The sequence below is a fragment of the Plecotus auritus genome (assembly GCF_963455305.1).
Source record: "Plecotus auritus genome assembly, chromosome: 7".
NCBI lineage: Eukaryota > Metazoa > Chordata > Mammalia > Chiroptera > Vespertilionidae > Plecotus > Plecotus auritus.
The window spans coordinates 82,260,620-82,280,809 of record NC_137774.1 but is presented as its reverse complement, the minus strand read 5'-3'; the positions used below and the strand labels follow the sequence as shown (position 1 = coordinate 82,280,809).

The window sequence follows — 20,190 nt, the reverse complement described above, 5'->3', positions numbered from 1 at the left end:
GAAAAACATTGACATGAGAGACACATTAATTGGTTGTCTCCTGCATGGGCCCCTACCAGTGCTGGGGAACTTGCAACCAAGGTATGAGGTACATGCCCTTGACCGGGAATCAAACCCAGGACCTTGCAGGCCAATGCTCTAACCACTGAGTAACCAACCAGGGCCATCCTACTCCATCTTTACTAGTTAAAATTTATTTCCTGATTACAAAAGTATTATATACTCACTGCTTTCTAAAAAAGGCAAATACAGAGAAATATAAAGGGGAAAAATTATTCCATTTCCCACAAACCATAATGACCACTTTTAGCATTTTAGTTTGTTGTCCATCAGTCTTTTCTGTAATTTAAAAAAATGTAGTTGAATCCTGGCTGGTGTGGCTCAGTTGGTTGGGGATCATCCCATGCATGGAAATTTGCTGGTTCAATTCCTGGTCAGAGCACATCCCCAGGTTCTGGGCTTGATCGCTGTTTCTCTCTCCCTTCCTCTCTCTAAAAACCAACAAACTATTCTTCTTTAAAATGTAGTTGAAATTCTTTGTTTTTCATAAGCTTTTCTCCATGTCATTAAAAAATATTTGGAAACTCCATTTTTGTTGTTAATCTCACCCGAGGAAATGTTTTTTCCCCATTGATTTTTAGAGAGAATGGAAGGGAGGGGGAGAGACAGAGAAACACTGATGTGAGAGACACATCGATTGGTTGCCTCCCGAATGTGTTGGGGATCAAGCTTGCAAATGAGTTATGTGCCCTTGACCAGAATCGAACCCACAACCCTTGTCACAGGCCAACGCTCTAACCACAGAACAAAACTGGCCAGTGCTGGGAACTCCATTTTAAATAGGTATTATGTACCAGTTTATAAATTGCTCACTTTAGAGTATTGGTGGTTTCCTATTTTGACCAATTATTCATGTGTTGGCAATACTTGTGAATAAATCTGCCAAATCCCACTGCCCACCTTTTCATTATCCCTTAACTCAGATTTGCAGAAATGGAATTATTACTTCAAAGGGTCTGAATATTTTAAATAGACACCCTCTTTTGATGCATGTAAACTTGCTATGACTGAGAAGGTCTGAGGGAGGAGAGAGGCAGCTGTGGCCTTGGCTCTGAAGTACCTGTCTCTCCTGCTGACGATCAGTGAAAGTCCAACCCAGCCCATTTGCTCTAGTCTCCTTTGCTCTCCCCTGAGCAGATGTGGATAGCACCCTCTTTGAAGCAGAATATGGGGAGTGGGTGGAGGGGACTGTTCTAGGAGTCTGGCAACCTGTAGCCCACTAGTGCCACCCAGTCTCCATCTCTTTATCTGGAAAGAATAGTAACCCCTCAAGGCAGGAGACCAGGGATGTGCAAATACTGCAGTGTCCCCAAACTTGCAGTGCCGTCAGCGTCTCGGGCAAGTCATGGGTGTTAAGCAGGTAAAGTCAGGCAGTCCTGGGCCTGATGAGCAAACACAGGAGGAAGAAAACATTTTCTCTCCTTTCACTTAAGATACCTTAGGGTGACTCCTTGGCTCAGTGTTCCCATCAGGCAGGGAGACTTCAGCATGACTAGTAGGTTGTATTGAGCAATTCAGATTTTCATCATGTTTTCTAAACAATTTTTTTCTACCTAAGTTTTGTCTTTATAAAAAATATTTTATTTTTATTTCAAGTAATTTCTTTAAACTTTCAGATGCAAAGTTTGAGTGAAATCTTCAAAGATACAAAGGATTAATGAATGGTTCATGGAGTCACAAAGAAACCCTTTGGATGCAAATTTATCTCGAGGCCCATCATGGATCACATTAGAATGAAATAAGAGGCATAGTTCATCTCATTCATATTTACAATTACAACATTTGGTGTAATTATACTTGCTGTTTTATACATCAGAACAAGATGATAAAGATTATACAGTGTGAGGTCAATGTATAAAATGCTTCATTAAACAAAAGGACTATCCTGGATTTTAGATTATTCAAAACAAAGCAAACCTCAAAACAAAACAATTTTTTAAATTCTCACCCGAGGATATGTTTTTTAAAAATTTTTAAAAATTGATTTTAGAGAAGGGAAAGAAACATCAATGTGAGAAAAACATTGATTGGTTGCCTCCTATACATGCCCAGACTGGGACTCGAATCTGCAACCTTCTGGTGTACAGGATGATACTCCAACCGAGCCACCTGGACAGGGCCAAGACAATTTTAAGTAGCACTGACGCAGCACAGCCTGATATCAATTACTCTCTGTTAATACCCTGACATCCCACTTAATCCCCCAATTCAGAGAAAGAGATCCAAACTTTCAATGATTAGAAGTTAGAAACAGGATGAGTATAACCATCATTCTAGTCTCAAACTGAATCTTTTAGATATTTAACTCTTCAACCTCTTAGCAACTCAATAAAACTGTCTACCAGATTTTGTTTTTTCCTCTGTATTTTTTTGTGTGCAAATGTCTATGCCTATGACAAAGTCTTCTCCCATTTCCCTAAACTTGACTTAGAGGACGGGCCTGGCTCCAATAAGCCAGATCTTGGGCTGAGTCTCAGAACTCCAACTTGCCCTGGGAGCCTTTGTCAGTCACTGAAGTTAGGACTGCTGATGTGGCAGCCTTCTGATGTCACCCACACCACATCCTCTGAGGACCCTGGTTCCTTGCAAGCTGTAGTGGATGGGGCCTCCCAAGTTCCTGTGAGCAAGGAGGCTAGGTGGGAGGTGCTGCTGCTGTGTCGGCCCAGCTCTGGGATGTCAGTCCCTGCTGCCACAATGACATAGGCAGAGGGAGAGAGGACCTGTTTGTAGGCTTTGACAGAGAAAGCAGCACCTTGTTTACTAGGGAAAGAAAATAGGAAGTCGAGCGCTCCCAACTCCTCTTCACTTAAGCATCAAAGCTCAGATGTCAGGGAGGCTGCAGGAGTCCCTCAGAGCGTGGGCAGTGCCACTCAAAATACTTGGGTTTCCAGCCGTCGGACTTCCTTGACCACAAGATCAATGTTAATAATTGGGTTAAAGTACAGGGCCCAGTAAAATAAACAGTTGCAAACAAACTGAGGAATGAGGGGCCAGAACATGGCCACAAAAAGCCCCTGTGTTGATACTTTCCAAAAATGGCTCCACATCCTCTGAGGCACAGTCCTGAAAAAGAAGAGAAGCATTTGAGAGGTGGAATAGTGCTGGCAATTCTAAAGACAACACCAAAGTGCTCAGACTTCGGCTGTCTCCAATGCAGTCAGGTGGCCTGGCTGCAGAGACCTTGTTTTCTGTCCCCATTGCCTGAGACACGGCTTTGCCTGACCCATCCATCTTCAACTCCCAGGATGCAGCCTAGACGGTGCTTCTCCAGGGCACTATCTACACCAGGTGAGGCATCCCCATTTCAGCCCCAACTCCACTTGCTTCATCACTGTGTCTCATTTGTATATATTTAATATACACATTTTCTCTGTGAGGCTGTAGACCTTCAGAGTAAAGACTGTCTTCATTACCAAAAGATCTGCAGTGCCCAGAAGAAAGCCAGGGGCAGAGAAGGGGCTCAATTAACGGTACATGAAGAAAGGAGTTCAAAACCAAGATGGCGGCATAGGTAAACACCTAAACTGCTGCCTCGCACAACAATTTCAAAACTACAACTAAAAGACAGAACGGACACCATCCAGAACCACAGGAAAGCTGGCTGAGTGAAAATTCTACAACTAGAAGGAAAGAGAAAAGCTCACAGAGAATTGGAGGTACGGCAAAGGGTCTTTGTGCGCGCAGAGAGGAAGGGCGGCTGAGAGCCTGGCTGACTTACACTGGCGGAAGGGGGAAGGAAGCCCCCGACCGCACTGAACCCCAGTTCTGACTGCACTGAACCCCAGTTCCGGGCGAGCCCCTGGGGACCCACGCTCTTGTGGGGGGAATCTGGACTCTCGGGCAGAGACTCGGGAGCCGGGGAAGGAGGAGGACTGAAGGCGCACGCGTGCCAGTGCGCACAAAGGCTGCGGAGGTTGCCACAGGCTTTCCCTAGTGGAAGGGAGTCAGAGGCTCCTTACTGCACTGAGCCCCAGTTCTGACTGCACTGAACCCCAGTTCCAGGCGAGCCCCTGGGGACCCACGCTCTTGTGGGGGGAATCCAGACTCTCGGGCGGAGACTCGGGAGCCGGGGAAGGCAGAGGTCTGAAAGCACACTCGTGCCAGTGCGCACAAAGGCTGCGGAGGTTGCCACAGGCTTTCCCTAGGGGAAGGGAGTCGGAGGCTCCTGACCGCACTGGGCCCCAGTTCTGACTGCACTGAACCCCAGTTCCAGGCAAGCCCCTGGGGACCCACGCTCTTGTGGGGGGAGTCTGGACTCTCGGGCGGAGACTCGGGAGCCGGGGAAGGCAGAGGTGTGCGCGTGCGCGCAAGGGCAAGGCTGCCGGGAAGCCAAGACTGTCTGCTCCACCCTGAGACTCCACCCCATCCAAGCCGAGCACAGAGGCTATTGCAATTTGGCAAGTCTAATCCTATAAGGCTGTCTCCAGCACCGAACTTCTCCCAGCATAGACACAGCTGATCCTTACAGCCAACTGGCCTGGAGGTCAATTCCTCCCAGTGATACCAACAACAATCAAGACTTAACTACAACAAGGCTGTACACACAGTCTACAAAGGGGTGCACCAAGAGTGTCCACCCCAGGTTAACTGGGGAGGCCAACCCACTGGGCCATATAGGAAACCTAGCACACAAATTTACCCTACCAACTCAGGGAAGCAATGAAAATGCGGCGTCAAAGAAACAGATCACAAACGAAAGAAATGGAGGAAAACAAATGACTGGATATAGAATTCAAAACCACGGTTATAAGGCTTTTCAAGAATATCCTAGAAAAGGCCGATAAATATAACGAGACCCTCGAAGATATGAAAAAGGACCAACTAGAAATTAAATATACACTGACTGAAATAAAAAATATTATACAGAGACCCAAAAACAGACTAGAGGAACACAAGAATCAAGTCAAAGAATTGAAATACAAAGAAGCAAAAAACACTCAACCGAAAAAGCAAAAAGCAAAAAAAAAAATCCAAAAAGTTGAAGATAGTGTAAGAAGACTCTGGGACAACTTCAAGCGTACCAACCTCAGAATTATGGGGGTGCCAGAAGAAGAGAGAGAGCAAGATACTGAAAACCTATTTGAAGAAATAATGACTGAAAACTTCCCCCACCTGGTGAAAGAAATAGACTTACAAGTCCAGGAAGCACACAGAACCCCAAACAAAAGGAATCCAAAGAGGACCACACCAAGATTCATCATAATTAAAATGCCAAGAGCAAAAGACAAAGAGAGAATATTAAAAGCAGCAAGAGAAAAACAGTTAATTACCTACAAGGGAGCACCCATACGACTGTCAGATGATTTCTCAACAGAAACTATGCAGGCCAGACGGGAGTGGCAAGAAATTTTCAATGTGATGAACAGCAAGAACCTACAACCAAGATTACTCTACCCAGCAAAGTTATCATTCAGAATTGAAGGGCAGATAAAGAGCTTCACAGATAAGAAAAAGCTAGAGTTCATCACCACCAAACCAGTATTATATGAAATGCTGAAAGGTATTCTTAAAAAAGAGGAAGAAGAAAAAAGTAAAGATAAAAATTATGAACAACAAATACATATCTATCAACAAGTGAACCTAAAAATCAAGTGAATTAAAAACCTGAGGAACAGAATAATCTGGTGAATATAATAGAATCAGGGGCATAGAAAGGGAGTGGACTGATAATTCTCAGGGAAAAAGGGGTATGGGGGGTTCATGAAGTGACTGGACAAAAATCATACACCTATGGATGAGGACAGTGTGGGGGAGGTAAGGGCAGAAGGTGGGGTGGGAACTGGGTGGAGGGGAGCTACGGGGGGAAAAAGGAGAAACAATTGTAATAATCTGAATAAAGATTTATTAAAATTAAAAAAAAAAAAAAAAGAAAGGAGTTCACTGAATTGAAATAAATGAGGGAGATTCTTATCAGGTTCTCAGAACTATTCATAAGGCTGCTCTTGATTGATGAAGCCAAGACCTTGTGAGTTATATAGGACATTTCAGACTTCAAGGATACTGTGGTAATGTTACTTCTGCCTGCCAAGCAGCCATTCCCTTTCTTCTAACAACACCTTCTAAGTTGTCCTTTGGGGGTAACTCCCTCCCGTACACTTTTTCTATGTGGTCTGGGTGGGGCTGAAGCCAGCCCCTGGTGGGGGATGAGTACATGCCTTGAGCCTGGACAAGGAGAGCCCCACATATCCTGCACCAAGTGATGGGTTCAGGTGAGCATGTGACCCAGGCTGGGCCAATCAGAGTAAAGGCATGTGAGCCCTGAGACTCATGAGTACTACAGGGAAAGAAGTGCTCTCCTTCCACAAGGTGCTAAGCTGCTCTGATCTACGCCTGGAATGGCCCAAGGCCCCCACTTAAGGAGAGCTGCCTAAGGCTGACCAACAGGAAAGAGCAGAGTTGCAAGAGGGAGACAGAGCCAGTTTGGATGGTAGCATTTAGGTCTCTGCATCCAGCTATGTGGGAAGCCTTAACTGGGCATTTCCCTTTTTAGGAAAGCCAATTCAGATTGGTTTCTGTCACTTGCAAACAAGAGTCTTAAGTCAGTGACTGTCTAGTCCAGTGGTTGGCAAACCGCGGCTCGCGAGCCACATGCGGCTCTTTGGTCCTTTGAGTGTGGCTCTTCCACAAAATACCACGTGCGGGCGCGCACGTACAGTGCGATTGAAACTTCGTGGCCCATGCGCAGAAGTTGGTTTTCGGCTCTCAAAAGAAATTTCAATCGTTGTACTGTTGATATTTGGCTCTATTGACTAATGAGTTTGCCGACCACTGGTCTAGTCCAATTCTCATTTTAGGCATTAATCCAGAGACCTTATTACTGTTCCAGTTGGCAGCAGAGCAGGATTAGAACTCATGCCCACAGGATTTCTCACCAGATCTCTTTATGCTTTACCATAATGCTGTTGTTTTTTAAAAAGCACCTTCATTTTCCCACTTGTTTATCCCTAATTATTAAAATCTTTCATGTACACCCTCCACTCCCAGGAATTATATGGTAGGGTACGTGGGATAAGATATATGGAGAAACACTTTAACCATGAGCACCATGAAAACCTCTCCACCCTGCTACCACAAGGTAACTTTTCCTATTTGCTGCTTAAGTAGGTGCTTAAAAACCAGAACATGAGGCCCAAACCGGTTTGGCTCCGTGGATAGAGCGTTGGCCTGAGGACTGAGGGGTCCCGGGTTCGATTCCGGTCAAGGGCATGTACCTTGGTTGCGGGCACATCCCCAGTGGGAGAGGTGCAGGAGGCAGCTGATCGATGTTTCTCTCTCATCGATGTTTCTAGCTCTCTATCCCTCTCCCTTCCTCTCTGTAAAATATCAATAAAATATATTTAAAAAAAAAAACAAAAAAAACAAAAAAAACCAGAACATGAGGAGTCTTTGCGTCTAAGTAATACTTTAGACATCTTTTCCAGTCCCCACCCTTTGCTCCAACTATATCCAATATAAAAACACACTTACTTCAGTTCACTTCTTGACCAGATCCTCCAAAAGGAGAATAATTCCAGAACCGAGAGTAACATGGCATTGACGATGAGAAACCGAGACGTCCAATAATGGACTTCTAGCCAGTCCCAAGCAAATTCAGCAATCAGCTGGTACGGAAGGAAGGAGTATTTGACAAGGAATTCTCTCCACTGCTTCCATGTGGGCTCTCTAAGATCCTTTAAAAATAACACACAAATAAAAATGGATAAAAAAATTATGAAGATCAACTTTTATATAAAATATAATATTGTGGTTATTCCAGTGAGTTTTACATTTAACACACACTCACAAACACACACACACACTCACACACACACACACCCCTAAACCATCTAAAATGAAATTTCCATCAACTCACCTTGTAATAATTAATCTTACATTGGCTAAATATTACCAAAGATGTTGAACTGAGATGCTTGTTACATAATTCTAGAAGTTCAGAAGTAAAAATCTAATCATGAGTTATAAAAAATGGGGTTGATATGAATTGAAATTAACCAGTTTTATAATTTCATCATCAATGCATGTGTAGCTCAGTTTCCTAAATTCAACATCTTAGCTGTGGTAGAAATTAACAGGTCATGGAAAAATTAAACACAAATCTTGGAAAAATAATTTTTGGGAAAATAATATCTGATTATAGATATTAGCAGATAATTAACAAAAGTATTTAAACAATTCAGAGACATCCAGAAGTGAATGGAAGGTCAGCAAGACTGTGTGCAATGAGTATTCCAAGAAACAAGTTAGCCTGATGCACAGGCAGGGGTTGCTGGGGCTTGTTAAAATGGAAAGGTCAGCTAAGTTTCTAAGCTCCCAGTCCAGCAAGGGCAGGCAACAGCTAGAAAGTGGGTAATTAAAGAAACATTGTGCAAAGGGGCTCATCAGCAGGCTTTAAACTATATCCAAGGCTGAAGTCAGGTAGGATACTTGCCTAAAATGTTTTAAAAAGGACATTAGGAGATTTAGGAATTCTATTTCAACATTTATGGGTGTGGATCATAAATGACAATTCCTATATCCATGTGACTTTTTAAAAAAAAAATATTTTACTGATTTTTTTACAGAGAGGAAGGGAGAGGGATAGAGACAGAAACATCGATGAGAGAGAGACATCGATCAGTTGCCCCCTGCACACCCCCTACTGCGAATGTGCCTGAAACTAAGGTACATGCCCTTGACTGGAATCGAACCTCGGACCCTTCAGTCCGCAGGACGACGCTCTATCCACTGAGCCAAACCGGTTAGGGCCCATGTGACTTTTTGATTTAAACAGATCAGAGGGATTGCCCCAAGAGCAGCAATGCAAAGGACAATATACCCTCAAAACACAAGAAATCACCTAGTCCAGTGGTCAGCAAACTCATTAGTCAACAGAGCCAAATATCAACAGTACAACGATTGAAATTTCTTTTGAGAGCCAAATTTTTTAAACTTAAACTCCTTCTAACGCCACTTCTTCAAAATAGACTCGCGCAGGCCGTGGTATTTTGTGGAAGAGACACACTCAAGGGGCCAAAGAGCCGCGTGTGGCTCGCGAGCCGCAGTTTGCCGACCACGGACCTAGTCAATGGGATCCACCAATAATTCTGAAGGATCCATGGGTCAAACTGAAGAAACAAGAGCCATGATGGGCAACCATTTCAGGTTACAAAAGGATTCCCATCAGTGAGCTGGACTCTGGCTTACTGTTATGAGGCCAATAGGACAAATACTATCCGTGTCTTGTGGTAAGACAAGTAATCATTCATCTTTTGGAGATCCTATTGAAAGACAGATTACCAAGTTAGCAGACTCATAAATCTAACCCTTGGGCAATCTGGACCTATCCTATCTTTCATAATAAAAGAAATGCTGGTTTTCCCTCCTAAACATTTCAAGTCCAGAGAGTAGCCCCTCTTGCTATGCAATGTGGGAAACAAAATAGACTTCTTGGGGTGGAAAAGTTCCTTTTTTTAAAATCCTCACCCAAAGATATTTTTCCATTAAATTTTTAGAGAGAGTGGAGGGGAGGGAGGTGAAGGAGAGAGAGAAAGAAAACATGGATCTGAGAGAGACACATCTGTGGTTGTTCCTGCACGCACCCTGACCCTGGATCAAGCCTGCAACGTAGGTGCCCTTGACTGGGAATTGAGCCCACGACCCTTTGGTCCTCGTGAGCTGATGCTCCTACCACTTAGCCAAACCAGCCAGGGCAAACATTCCTTCTTTATTTTCTTTTGTAGGGGATCTCCTTACAAAATCCAAATGAAAGCCAGGAGTTGTTTACTCTTTATGACAGGCTACAGCCATGTCTCCAGTTCTGCAGCACACTGGGAAATGGTAGAATAAGTTCATTCAAGGCACTCTGCAGACCTACCAGAAGTTTGGTGAGGATGTCCTCCTCAGAGCTGTCTTCTTGCAGAGGACAGATGGTATGGATGAAGGGTAGGAAGGTATCTGTGTAGTCAAACAGGTAGAGGTACAGCAGACCAAGTCTGGGGGAACTCCTGAGGGCATACAGCAGGAACAAGGACCTGCCTGGGTTCACAGCCTGCAGAAGATGGTGAGTACAAGGTCATGTTACAACCATGGCAGCCAGCTCCCACCTATGCTCTGTCTGCAACCTCATGCCCTTTGTCATCAGTCATTTTTTTGTGTCATTTGCATAAACAATGAATGAATGAATGGAGAGAAGAGGCTAAGTCATATAAAGATCCAACCTCTCTTCACAGCTAGGGAAGGGAGGGGGGATGAGAAGCATATTCCGAGGCACTACTAGTAGAACACAACCTTTGTAGAAAGCAATTCTGCAAAATTAATCACTCTTTTTAAAAATATATTTTATTGATTTCAGAGGGGAAGGGAGACGGAGAGAGAGATAGAAACATCAATGATGAGAGAGAATCATTGATCAGCTGCCTCTTGCATGCCCCCTACTGGGGCTCAAGCCCACAACCTGGGTATGTGCCCTTGACCGGAATTGAACCCGGGACCCGTCAGTCTACAGGCTGTCCCTCTATCTACTGAGCCAAACTAGCAAGGGCCAAAATGTATCACTCTTAAAAATGTTTTAATTTAACCAATTTATTAGTGGGCACTACTTAAAAAAAATATTCTGAAGTGAAGAAGGTCTTATGTACAAAATGCTTAGCATTGCATTGTGTATGACAGAGAAAAAATAAAATCTGCGACCTAAGTAATAAAGTTCCAGTAGATATTTAACCATTGAAAAATGACTATGAAAAGTTTTGGAGAATATTTATGAACAATGTTAGGTGAAAAAAAGATTCAAAGATGTGTAGCAATCTGATCTCAATGGTATCTGCACCGTTCAGGGCGAGATCCTTTTCTTAGGGGAGCACTTGAGTCACACCAGTTGTCAATAAACATTTGTGTAATAAATACACACAAAAGGACTGTTTAAACTATACACAGAAAATTGTCTAGAAGAAAACAGAGCAAAATGCAATGTTAACTGTGTCTGAATCTCAGGTAGGATTATGGCAATTTATTTTCATTTTCTTTACTTTTGTAAACTTTGTTACAATGAAGTGTACTCATATTTTTCCTGATAAAAGTAACTAAGATAATTCAACTTACTTTATGCTACTAAGAATCAAATAAAATGGGCAAAAGATATGAATGGACATGTCACCAAAGAAAATGTAAGGATGGCAAATAAACATATTAACCATTGGTTGACCAGTCGCTATCATGTGCACTGACCACCAGGGGGCAGGTGCTCAACGCAGGAGCTGCCCCGTGGTGGTCTCTGTGCTCCCACAGCCAACCTCCTGCGGCCCCTCCCCCGGCCAGCCAACTTCCCACAACCCCTCACCGCTGCCGGGTGATGTCCCGCCCCCCTCCAGGCCCTGATCGCTGGCTAGGCCGAGGGACTCTACCAGTGCATGAATTCATGCACTGGGCCTCTAGTGCTTTAATAAAATCTCAGGATTGGGGGTTTTGGGAGGGTGTGAAGGAGACAGATGAAATAAGAATGCCCATGAGTCAATACATGTTGAAGCTGCATATGAGTACACTCTTCCCTCTATTTTTGTTTATACCTAAAGTTTTCTATAGTAAAAGTTTACTTTAAAAAGGAACAACTTGCCCTAACTGGTCTGGCTCAGTGGATAGAGCGTTGGCCTGCGGACTGAAGGGTCCCAGGTTCGATTCCGGTTAAGGTTATGTACCTTGGTTGCGGGCACATCCCCAGTAGGGGGTGGGCAAGAGGCAGCTGGTCAATGTTTCTCTCTCATCGATGTTTCTAACTTTCTATCCTTCTCCCTTCCTCTCTGTAAAAAAAAAATCAATAAAATATATTTTTTAAAAAAGAAAAGGAACAACTTGTGAAATGGCTGACTCCAGATTTGGGTATGGAAAAATACAAGAATAACTTGAACATCTTGTCAGTGAGAAAGGAAAAGTATCAAAGACTAATGAAGTCATGTTAAAAGAATTCACTAGCATGCACATTATTCTTCAATTCAAAAGTTAAATTTATTTTTATTTTTTTTAAATACATAGTATTTATTTCTCTTTTCAAGTGTTATTCCAGTTATTCACTTTTTTTAATATACATCTTTTATTGATTTCAGAGAGGAAGGGAGAGAGGTAGAGAGATAGAAACATCAATTACAGGAGAGAATCACTGATTGGCTGCCTCCTGCATGTCCCCCACTAGGGGGACTGAGCCCACAACCTGGGCATGTGCCCTTGGCCGGAATCGAACATGGGACCCTTTAGTCTGCAGGCTGACGCTCTATTCACTGAGCCAAACCGGGTAGGGCCAAAAACGAACTCAGAAAATAATTTGAGAAACCTCCTCCTCAAAAAAGATGGAACGATATGAGCATCAATTAGAATAATTACTGAAATGTATTAAAACACATCAAGAATGTTAAAATATTCAGTTAATGATCCTAAAGAAAGAAATTGGTCACCTTAGAGATTAACAGGGAGTCAAATCATTCTTCTGAAACTGCTAAATAAAGGGAAAGAATCAAACACTTAATCTGACTTTCTGGTATAAACTGTTCTTCGGGTAATCAAAATGGTTGTTGAGGGAAATTCCTCTCCCCCCCTTTTTTTTCAGTTGTATTTCAGCTAACAAATGAAGAAAAATGAGCTCTGGCCAGGTGGCTCAGTTGGTTGGCGCTTCGTCCCATACAACAAAAGGTTTCAGTTTGATTCCTGGTTAGGGCACATACATAGGTTGCTGGTTCAGTCCCAGTCGGGGCGCGTGGCAATCAATCTCTCTCTCTCTCCCTCTCTCAAAAAAAAAAAAAAAAAAAAAAAAAAAAAAAAATCAACAACAACAAAAAACATACCAATCAGTAAAATGATATTAGTGAGGATTTAAAAAAAAAGAAGAAATGAGAGAATTACAGTGTCGCCATTTTGCAACCCTTAATGAACTAATGAATCTAAACAATCAATGGTCACAGTGGCTGCAACCACAGAAAAAGAGACAATTGAACATTATAAACATTACTAGAGGCCTAATGCATGAAATTCGTGCATGGGTAGGGTCCCTAGGCCTGGCCTGCGATCAGGGTGGATCTTCCCTGGCTGTTGGCAGCCGGCCCCGTCCCCTGCTCACCTGCACCCACCTTGGCCTGGCGCTGCCCAGGTTCGCCACCACCCACCCCAGTTCCCCGTTCCCCATGGGGAGATCGGAGCCTGCCGGCTGCAGGGAGGGACCAAGAGGTTGTTCAGCAGATCCCAATTGGGCAATCAGGGCCTGCGGGCTGGGAGCAGCTTCTGCATTAAGCGCCTGCCCCCTGATGGTCAGTGCATGTCATAGCGACTGGTCGTTCCGCTGTCTGGTCAATTTGGATATTAGGCTTTTATATATATATATGTGTGTGTGTGTGTGTGTGTGTGTGTGTGTGTGTGTATATATATATGTATACACACACATACTAGAGGCCTGGGGGGGGGGTCCCCTCAGCCTGGCCTGCCCCCCATCTCAGGGGTGGGAGGTGACCCAATAATCAGGGGAAGGCAATGCCCCATCACACCTCTGCTGCTGCCACTGCCGGAAGCGCAAGCCTCAGCTGGCCCTGGTTACCTGACCCTCAGGTGGCCCTGGGCGGCTGGGCAGCTGCCATCCGAGGCTTGCCTGCGCCTCAGGCCAGCCCAGGGTGGCTGGGGGGCTGAGGGGACTGGGGGACTCCGGAGGCAGGTGTGCGGAGCGACCAGGCCCACCTGAGGCCCCAGAGGGGCTGAGGGGACTGGGCATCACCATCTTGTGGCTGTGGGTGCCACCATCTTTGAGGGTGGGGCAGTCAATTAGTATATTTCCTCCTTATTGGCTGTGGGCGCCACCATCTTTGCAACGGCATGAAGGTTTATTAGCATATGCCCTCTTTATTAGATAGGATGAGCCTCTTGATGGGAGAAAACACCATTACCTATGAGGTAGTCTTGCCAAAATAAGAAACCAAAACCAAAGCAAGCCTCTAGATCAAACTACTAGAGTACAGGATATGTAAGGGACAAAGGGACCTGTTAGGTGACAACATAGAGAGACAAGTAGCAAAATTCAAGATGTGGGAAAACTACAGAACAAATTATCTGGTTTCTTCAACAAATAAATACAGGGTAACAAAAACAAGGAGGAGGACCTATAGACTAAGAGACTTAGGAGACATAACAACCAAAAGTGGACTTTGTTTGTACCCTGTTGGGAACAAATCTACTGGGAAAAAAAAAAAAAAGAAGATGTGGGTTATTTGAATACCGACAAGTGATAATATATAGAGAATTATTTTGGGGGGTACAATGGTGGTATTTTAGTTATTTTTATTTTTTTCAGGCTTTATCTGGTTTTATTCTTTTTTCCCCCTTTTCTAATTGAATTTATTGGAGTGACAATCTTACCTAATAAAAGAGAAACATGCAAATTAACCATCACTCCGCTATGCCCACAGCCAATCAGAGTATGCAAATTAACCCAACAAAGATGGAGGTTAATTTGCATATGCAGAAGCAGAGCGGTGTGAAGCCTGCTATGAGGGGAAGGGGGGCGGCGGAGGGAGCTACTGGAGTGGTGCTCCAGACAGAAGTGAGGACGTGCCTGCTCTGGGTGGCCCGGGAGCGGGGACGTGCTGGCTCCCGGGCAGCTGGGGAGCGGGGACGTGCCCGCTCCCTTCCGGGCAGCCGGGGAGCAGGGACTTGCCAGCTCCTGGGCAGCTGGGAGTGAAGCCAGGGGCCTATTCTTGCATGAATATCATACAATGGGCCTCTAGTGGTTAATAAAATTATATAGGTTTCAGGTGTACAATTCTATACTATATCATCTGTATATTGTATTGTGTATTCAACACCCTAAGTCAAGTCTTTTAAGGGGTCCTTAAGGGGTAAATCCTCTCAGATTTTCAAAATAATCTTTAGGTGGGGGTATTATTGAAATAAAAATGGCCCTGGTATGGACAGTAGCAGCTTTTTATCCTGCTTTTGTGTATGTTTGAAATTTCCCATATTAATATAGTTTTTAGAAAAGTCTAACTTCTAAAAATAACTTTGTGTCCTAACTTAGGTGAGACATAGACATATATGGGAGTACTTCATCCTAAAGTATTGTTTCCCAACATTTTTTCATTATTACCCCTTGAGAAGCCCTTAAAAGACATTTTTTTCATTAACTCCCTCACCCCCATGCCCATGAATTGTTAATACCACATAAACATATACAATTAATACAGAAATGAGAATAATCTCAGTGTACACCAACAGGAGAATGCATACATTGTCACAAACTTGTGCAATGGAAAACTGCCCATAAGAGAAAACGAATAAACTAGAGCCACAGAGATAAACACCACTTGCAGGACAGGCTCAGTTCACGACTCTTAGGTTAAGGTTAAAAACCTATAGAACAATGCTCGCAGTGCTTGCAGCCTGGCTGTAGGAGTGTGGGACCTACAATATAGTGAGGGTGGGAGGCAGGGCTTCAATTGCATCTGTGATGTTTTCTTAAGTAGTTGGGCATGCAGATGATTTATATTGTTCTCTATACTTTTTTCAATGAAAAAAAAAAAGAAGAATTCACCTTATATTCCCAGAGATTTTGGGGGGGCTTCACACCTAGTGCTTTGACGCGCTCCAATTCCATAAGGATGGCTCTTCTGTGGCTGCTGTTTTCTATGGTATACGGTGCCCTTGAAAATTCTTCCTCTGTTAAAGTTAAAAGTAATCTGTGGTGGAGAAGGTGATAGGAAAATTTTTTTGAAGTTGTGTACTGGAAGCAAACTTTCCACAGAGTTCCATCTTATCAACACAAATACTTTAGCCTTGAGGTAAGGTAAGACACCTAATATGTGAAATACTATTAATAACAGCAAACAATTGACTGCCTGCTATTTGCCAATGACTATATGAAAATACTTTCATAAATCATCACTGATCCATTTAACAATTCTGTAGGGTAAGTGGCCTTATGCTCATTTTGTGGATGAGAAAACTGGCTCAGAGAAATAAAGTGACCTACCCAAGCCACACCCAGGTCTGCTTTGCTCCTAACCTTTAATCTTTCAGCTATGTACTCTGACCTCTCACATATTACTCTATTTTTTTTATTTTTCCTTTTTTTAAACATCAGAAATGGGACAATTTTATTTATTTATTTATTTATTTATTTATTTATTTATTTATTTGATTGATTGATTGATTGATTGGGGAGGAGGGAGAGAGGGAAACAGACATCGATGTGAGAGAGAAACATCAATTGGTTGTCTCCTGTAGGTGCCCCAACTGGGGATCAAACCCACAACCTGGGTATGTGCCTTGACCTGGAATTGAATCTGCCACCTTTTGGTATATGGGACAACGGATGCTCCAACCAACTGAGCCACACTGGCCAGGGCTTACTGTTTTTTAAAATTGTGTGTGCAGCCCTAACTGGTTTGGCTCAGTGGATAGAGTGTCGGCCTGCGGAGTGAAGGGTCCCAGGTTTGATTCCGGTCAAGGACATGTACCTTGGTTTCAGGCACATCCCAGGTGGGGGGTGTGCAGGAGGCAGCTGATCGATGTCTCTCTCTCATCGATGTTTCTAACTCTCTATCCCTCTCCCTTCCTCTCTGTAAAAAATCAATAAAAATATATTTAAAAAAAATTGTGTGTGCATAGAAAAAAAGTTGGGAAGAAAGCCAATAAAACATTATGACATTAGAAGTAGTTGTTTTGGGGTATTAATTTAATAAAAATAATTGTAGATGTCTTATCTATTCCCTTTCATCAGAAGACACAAATCCACCTGCACAGTGATTCATTGTTAGAAACTCCCTTGCGCATTGGCAGGTGAGCCACCACAACCACTGTTGGAGGACTGTGCACTGATGTCCTTCTGTGGGTAATTTGGTAATATCTAAGTAGCAAAGGTTTACTCCCTTTGATCCAGCAATTCCAGTTTTAGGAATCTGTCCTCTGGAAGAAAGACAGTTATGCAAAGATATATTGTATTAACTAGAATTTTTAAAAAAAATATATATTTTATTGATTTTTTACAGAGAGGAAGGGAGAGGGATAGAGAGTTAGAAACATCGATGAGAGAGAAACATCGATCAGCTGCCTCCTACACACTCCCTACTGGGTATGTGCCTGCAACCAAGGTACATGCCCTTGACCGGAATCGAACCTGGGACCCTTGAGTCCGCAGGCCGACGCTCTAGCCACTGAGCCAAACCGGTTAGGGCTAACTAGAATTTTTTTAAAATCACAATTCTGGGCTGGGGGAGGGGGCACACTTTTACACAAAAAAACCCCCAGACAATTACAGTGGGAGCATTCTGGTTCCACAGAGAGTCAAATATTGGAAGTTCAGTTTATGGAGGAAAGTGACTGGGGTGGGAAGTGGGACAGTCAGGCAGCCTGGCAGTGAGTGGACTCCAAGTCTGAAACAAGCAGCTACTCTCAGCACTGCATGGTGTTCTAAGTAACATCCCTACACAGTCTCTCCAAGGAAGGGAGGGATCCCAGTAAAGATGGACAATGCTCTGGAAGGACAGGGGTTTGCTGATGGGTAAAAGCAGGCCTCCTCAAGCAACTTGTGAGTTCCTCATACTAATGAGTTCCTCCAGGTACTTGCTACAATGTTGTGTGAAACTGTCTAGAAAAAGGAAAAAGGAAATAATCCAAACATATTTTGGTAGAGATCAATTAAATAGACTCTAGCATAGCGGTTGCCAACCTTTCGGACCTCACAGACCACCAGTGGTCCGAGGACCACCGGTTGGCGACCACTGCTCTAGCATATAAACATACATATATCTATATGTACATGTACACAAATATGTAAATATAGACACAGATCTATTTAGTACACCGTATTTTCAGTTTAAAACAGTTTGACAGTTCCTCAAAAAGTTAAACACACACTTATGACCCAGCAATTCCACTCCAAGAGTACTGAAATATATGCCCTCACAAAAACTTGTACACAAATGATCACAGCAGAATTGTTCATAATAGGCCCAAACTGGAATCAACCCAAATGTCCATCAACTAAAGAATGGATAAATAAAATGTGGTATAGCCACATAATGGAATATTATTCAGCCATATAAATGAATGCTACAACTTGGATGAACTCTTAAAACATGATAAGTGAAAAAGCCAGACATAAAAGGCCACATATTGTATAATTCCATTTATATGAAATACTCTGAATAGGCAAATCCACAGAGACAGAAAGGAGAATGGTGGTACATAGGGCAGAGTGATGGGGGAAACAAGGATTGACGGCTAAAGGGTAAGAGCTTTCTTTTTGGGGGTGATGAAAATATTCTAAAACTAGAACATTATCGTACCTGTGAATACATTAAAAACCACTGACTGTACACTTTAAATGGTGAATTTTCTGGTATGTAAATATGTCTCAATAAAGCTGTTTTAAAAAATGTCAGTGATGTGTCAAAGATTTTGCTCCTCACCTTCCATTTACTCTTTCGGCTAAAAACCTGTCTCTGTAGAGAGACGCCCAAGGGCCCAGCTGCTCCAGCCAGAGGACAACTTCTTCTGCTGTCCATTTGGCCACAGCCTTGTGGACCAGGAGGTCATGCTCAGATTCCCTGCTGCTCCAGTGATACACGAGCAGGACCACCTGGGGAAAAGTGACAGGGTTTTTAAGACACAGAAAAGTTAGAGGTGCCAGTTTCTAAATATGTGAATGTGGGGCAGGGAAGGGAAGAGGCTGAGCTTGAAGGGAATTATGCCAAGTCTGTACACAGAAGCAGGGCAAGGCCAGTGCCAGAAAGCGGGGGAGCACAACTCTTGGCAGGCTCAACTCTCTGCTGATTGTTGGGTCGTAAGGGAACAGAGACAGGAGTGGGACTCTTCACAGGGTACCTGGGAACACTGAACCCAAGACTCCATCATCCTGGCTAACATGACTAACTCATGTGCTTTTTCTATTGAAAAATTTATAACGTTTAGATTTCTGTAGCATGGAACTTAAATAAAGGAAATAGTCTTTACATTGGGAGTTAGTAAAAGGCTGTGCTCAGGACTCTATCAAGGCAGACGTGGTCTCATATTCCAATTCTGTCACCTATTTCCTCATCTCTAAAATGGGAGGAAGATGAAATGAGAGAAAGTTAACATTTACTGGGCTCTATTATGTTGTCTACTTGAGTAAGCAACATCCTCAAAGAATCATACAACCCAGCAGATTTCAATGTACGTGCTGAATTACCACAAACAGCTATGTCATCAATCATTTAGGTTATTTAAACAGAACTGGCTTCAGTAGAAACCCTGGGAGGGTGGGGACAGTGAAAAAGTTATAAACTTACTGCCACACCAGTTAAAGCTGTGAGCACTCCTGAAAAGAATCCGCCTCCTCTCTGCTGATTCACTCGGCCTGTGTTGGGAGCTAAAGAAATCTGATCATTCCCATATTTCTGAAAGGCTGCAAGACTCTGGACTATGTCATTATTCTGCTGAATGTCTTCAAATCGCATTCTAATGGCATCAGGAAATAATTTTTCAATGGCATCCCTATGGAGAACAAAAAAAAAATCACAACGGAGTTGTTTTACTAAATATACTTACAATGTTTAAAAGCCAAAACAAAACTGTCAACATTTAATAATATGCAAGTACTCTAGTACTATTGAAACAGCAAAAAAGTGGGACATATTAAGAAAACAGCTAAATAAAACACAGTATATTCATACAATGGAACACTACATAGTTTTAAAAAATGAATTTACTGGATATCAGTTTACAAAGATGGATAAATTTAAGACATACATATTGTTGAATGAAAACAGTAAACTTTAGCACTATACAGATAGAATACCACTGATATGAGAAAGTGTTTGCATTTTTTATTGATATATATATATATATATATATATATATATATATATATCTTTTTAAAAGTCTGAAAGAAATCACAACTAAGTCATAACTGAAGCTACTGTGGGACAAAGGAAGGAAGGATTATAAGATGGGGAGGGGGTCAAAGAATTTTTAGCTTTATCAGTAATGCTCTAATATTTTAAAAGTAATGCAAACAAATGAATGTATGTATGTACTGCTTAGGTTATTAAAAATTAATATGTGCCCTGGCTGGTTAGCTCATCGTCCCAATACACCAAGGTTGCTTGCAGGTTTGATCCCTGGTCAGGGCACATACAATCAACCAAT

General features: G+C 42.9%; 1 protein-coding gene across 4 annotated transcripts in view; it reads right to left on the bottom strand.

Annotated features, from left to right (window-relative positions):
• Positions 1-181: 181 nt before the first annotated feature.
• The window catches only part of BFAR (bifunctional apoptosis regulator), a 30,525-nt gene continuing 10,516 nt past the window's right edge, over positions 182-20,190 (bottom strand). For 3 of the 4 annotated variants that reach the window (XM_080677897.1, XM_080677898.1, XM_080677899.1), the window contains 6 exons: positions 19,332-19,536; positions 18,471-18,640; positions 15,593-15,737; positions 9,914-10,087; positions 7,528-7,730; positions 1,548-3,123 (listed from right to left, as the gene is read on the bottom strand). In XM_080677897.1, coding sequence (XP_080534023.1) covers positions 2,931-3,123; positions 7,528-7,730; positions 9,914-10,087; positions 15,593-15,737; positions 18,471-18,640; positions 19,332-19,536 — 1,090 coding nt within the window. In that variant the 3' untranslated portion in view covers positions 1,548-2,930. Of the gene's footprint in view, positions 3,124-7,527; positions 7,731-9,913; positions 10,088-15,592; positions 15,738-18,470; positions 18,641-19,331; positions 19,537-20,190 lie in introns of all 4 variants that reach the window. The other variant, XM_080677896.1, reaches the window with a different exon arrangement.